The sequence below is a fragment of the Neolamprologus brichardi genome, chromosome 3 (genome assembly GCF_056152115.1).
Source record: "Neolamprologus brichardi isolate AB-2024 chromosome 3, ASM5615211v1, whole genome shotgun sequence".
In the NCBI taxonomy this organism is placed as follows: Eukaryota; Metazoa; Chordata; class Actinopteri; order Cichliformes; family Cichlidae; genus Neolamprologus; species Neolamprologus brichardi.
The window spans coordinates 31,445,810-31,449,628 of NC_142106.1; the positions used below are offsets into that span (position 1 = coordinate 31,445,810).

General features: G+C 35.9%; 1 protein-coding gene across 1 annotated transcript; it reads left to right on the forward strand.

The window, feature by feature from the left end:
- Positions 1-1,352: 1,352 nt before the first annotated feature.
- On the forward strand, positions 1,353-3,390 carry LOC148104203 (protein mono-ADP-ribosyltransferase PARP15-like). The gene is made up of 3 exons (XM_087838300.1): positions 1,353-1,460; positions 2,542-2,722; positions 3,098-3,390. Exons 1-3 carry the CDS (start codon positions 1,353-1,355, stop codon positions 3,388-3,390), a joined length of 582 nt encoding a protein of 193 aa, XP_087694426.1.
- The last annotated feature ends 429 nt before the right edge of the window (positions 3,391-3,819 follow it).

Genomic DNA, 3,819 nt, shown 5'->3' on the forward strand with positions numbered 1-3,819 from the left:
ACTCTGAAAGAAGAAGACACCCGACAACAAGAAAAGATAGAAAAAGAGGACTCGACTGCATTGTGCGTCCAGGAATCTTTGCAAAGGCTACGAGATAAACAGAAAATGCTTACTGCCAAGGTGGCTGAACTCGAAACCGAAGTTAAGAGCCTGCCAGAGATACCGCAAATTAAGAAGAAGAAGAAGAAGTGGAACTGGCTGCTTCGGCTTTTCACCTAATTTGGTCTCAACATCGTGTCCTAAAATTTATATTTATATTTGGGGCTTTTTTAACACCAACCACTTATAAGCCCACTGGCATCAATTTTAGGACAAATATGTAAATGGATGGAACTGAAGAAAAGAAACACGTCTTCCTCCACTTCTGTTCCATCTTAATTTTCACCTCTCCTCTGTTCTCTCCCATCTCTGTCCCTTTAAAAATAGTTGCAAAAGTCACTATAGGAACGACAGTAACAGTAAATAGTTTTGAAACAGGAAATGTTGAAATATCAATATTAAAAATATTAAAGTCTCTCCTTATCTGCTGATTTCAAATTGCATTGCAAAGGAGTGTTAGATTGGTATCAGAAGGGCACCAATATAGCAAACAGTGTTAAGACTGATATGTGGCTGGACTGAACCAAATCCCAATTTTAAAACATCTATGCAATGTGTAAAAGTCAATGACAGCTTTATTGCTAAGTTCTTAAAAATACAAAGAAACAGAGGAGAAAAAATACTTTTTCAACTTCTTAGAAAACACAAGGCACAGAGGAAAAGAGCTGAGAGAGAACGCAACAAAGGTCAAGGGAAGATTGATGAGACAGAGGAAAGAACTGGACACGAAGTGCAAGAGACGAAATACCACCAAAGTAAAACAGGAAGTAAGAGATGACAGACTCACAACATGAAAGCGTGACAGAGAGACAGAAGATAAACATAGAGACACAGCTGAAGGAACAGAATGGGAATAGAAAGGGGCTTTAACAAACGTATCATCAGTTAAACCAAGCAAGCACTAAAGTAATGGAAAACAGGAAATTCAGAAGACTAAGGAGCTAAGCTAAGTCCTATGCCAAAACCGAATGAACCGAAAAAACTTAGGAACAGGAGAAAAAAACAAGGACAAACAAGAATACACAGTTAGAGAAAAACTTAAGTGTCCAACAGAAGCCAAAACCCTGTGTCTAAGCCTACACTTACAAGTTATGTTTTTGTTTTTTTCATGCGCCATCCTACAAAAAAAAAAAAAAAATCAGTTGCTTCTGTGTCTTCTCCTACTACATTTGTTGCGTCGCTACCTGACTTAATAAAATATAACAAACATGTTTTCTTTTTCAGACTTTACTTTCCCTCTGTACTGGGACCCCATGGCTGCCAATGAGACTATGAAGGTGGTTTCTCTGGAGACTTCCTCTGCAGAGTATCACACAGTGAAGGAGGCTTTCAAACGAACTGTCCCCAAAACTGTGATGAAGGTTGGTGGCTTTTCCTGCACAAGTACAAGTACATATATACACAAGTACATGCATACAAGCTGAAAAAGTAGATTGTGTGGTTACAGTGCAAACTGGTGAGCATTACTGGCTGTAATGTGGTCTGCTTAACTGGTCAGCTATCATGATACATGTTAACATTCAGGGAAAGAAGCTAATTAAAATATTAACTGCACCAGACTTTATATCAACAGTGCATGTGGTCATTAATTACATATTTCGATAACATAAAGGGTGTAACAAATAGATTATATTTTTATTTTTAACTGACTTACTATAAATACTGTTTATTTATTTTTATTTAATTAATTATTTTTATTTAAACATCAATAAATAGTATTTAATTTCCTATTATTTTATTTAACCTTTAAAATGCATAAATATAAAAATAAATAAATAAATGAATATTAAAAAAAAAAAAATTGAAAATATTTTTCCCTAGGAACTTTTTTTCCTATGTAAAGAAATTATGTCTTGTAACCCGTGGCAACTGCAACATCATCACATACCTGCTCTCCTTTTGTGTCCACATGTAAAACATGAATTGATTTAATTAATTTATTCAGTAAATTTATATAAAAAATCGAAATGATAAAAGAAAAACAGGAAATTAAAGGAAACAGAAATCAGTCACATTGTATCAACAAATTAATTGCCACATTAAAAAATAAATACATTTTATTTTATTTTATCAATCTATCTATCTGTCTATGTTGGATATTTGCAGTTTCTGGCCACCATATCTCTGTGGTCCATTGAACCGATGTCAGTGTATTTGCTCAGAAATGCTATGAAAAATTCAAACTCCAAACCCTACCTGAGAAATATCATGTTTGTAAAGTGTTTTTTTATTTAAATTTTTAAGTTTCTAAAGTTTTCAGTTTTGCAGTAAGAAAGTTATTAATTATTCACTGCTGTAATCTAAACTTCTCATACCTGAAACACATGCCTCAGTTTATGGTTACCACCATAAAGACATGAACTAAGGCATCAGATGTAATTAATATCCACACTGCTTTGTTTGGCATCTCTTTGATCCTTTGGCTTCGGTCTCTCTTGTCAGATTGAACGTTTGCAGAACGTTCACCTGCGGCGCGCCTATGAAGCCCAGAAGAAGCACATTTCTGATAAGAACGCACACGAGGGAGGAGCAGCGGAGAAACCTCTGTACCACGGGACGACTCAGGAAAACTGCCACTCCATCATGACAACTGGATTCAACAGGAGTTTTGCTGGGCAAAATGGTGATAATTGTTACTGAACAAGACAACATTTTTCTGTTGCTTCAAAACGAATCACTAGTGTTGACGTTGTCTTAGAAATTATTACCTCCACCAGGGTTTTACATATACATGTAAGTCTTTACAGCTCGGATCACTCTGACATTGTGTCTATATTGGTCCACCGTTATGTGGTGACAGATTGATCATTTGCAGACTGCTTCAAGTATTTTATAGTCTTGAGTGTGGTTGTATTTAACCATCATTTATAGACACAAACAGGACTCTTAGGATATTAAATGCAAGACTTACAATACTTACGTAATATATGTTGGAAGTCACCATGTTTTATCTATGATAACCTATTACTAATTTCCTTTTTTTTCTTCCTACATTCAGCAACTGTACACGGTCACGGGACCTACTTTGCTGTAAACGCCAGCTACTCAGCCCAGCCCACCTACTCCAAGCCAGCTGCTGATGGTTCTCAGTTAATGTTCGTCGCCCGAGTCCTCACAGGCGTCTTCACTCAGGGCCAAGCTACCATGAAGGTGCTTACACTCCGAAACAGCCAGCAGCCTCACAACCGCTTCGATAGCGCAGTGGACAAAATTGATAACCCTACCATGTATATTGTGTTCCATGACAACCAAGCATACCCCGACTACCTCATCACATTCAAAGGAGATTAAAGGAAAAGTATTTTCTACTGTGGAAAAATGAAGGTTTCTGAAAAATCCAAAAAGAACAATATTAAAGTTATATTTCTAACTACATAAAGATTTGTGTAGTAACTGGAAGTGTGTGGAAAAGTGACATTTGTAAAGGACCCAGAAACTTTATCATAGTTTACACTAAATATTTAAGAAAGTTTTGCACACAAAACTAAATTTCCCTGTTGGGTACCTATGTGGTAGGTTTCTCTTACAAGAAGATAATGCACTTTTCATACTACAAGCAATTATATTTAATGCAAGCACGAGTTTATTTCTTCAGTGTTAAAGGATATCTTATCATAATCTAGTTCTGAAAGCTGTAAGAATTATGCAAACAGAAGCTGCTTATATACGAAGTATATGAAATATGAAGAAATATGACATGTTTGTACAAACACACACAGA

Excerpts from the sequence above, each read along its gene's own strand:
- LOC148104203 (XM_087838300.1), top strand. The coding sequence starts at position 1,353 with ATGGCTGCCAATGAGACTATGAAGGTGGTTTCTCTGGAGACTTCCTCT. Across the intron at positions 1,461-2,541 it reads TCCCCAAAACTGTGATGAAG|ATTGAACGTTTGCAGAACGT; the intron begins GTTGGTGGCTTT and ends CTCTCTTGTCAG. Across the intron at positions 2,723-3,097 it reads GAGTTTTGCTGGGCAAAATG|CAACTGTACACGGTCACGGG; the intron begins GTGATAATTGTT and ends TCCTACATTCAG.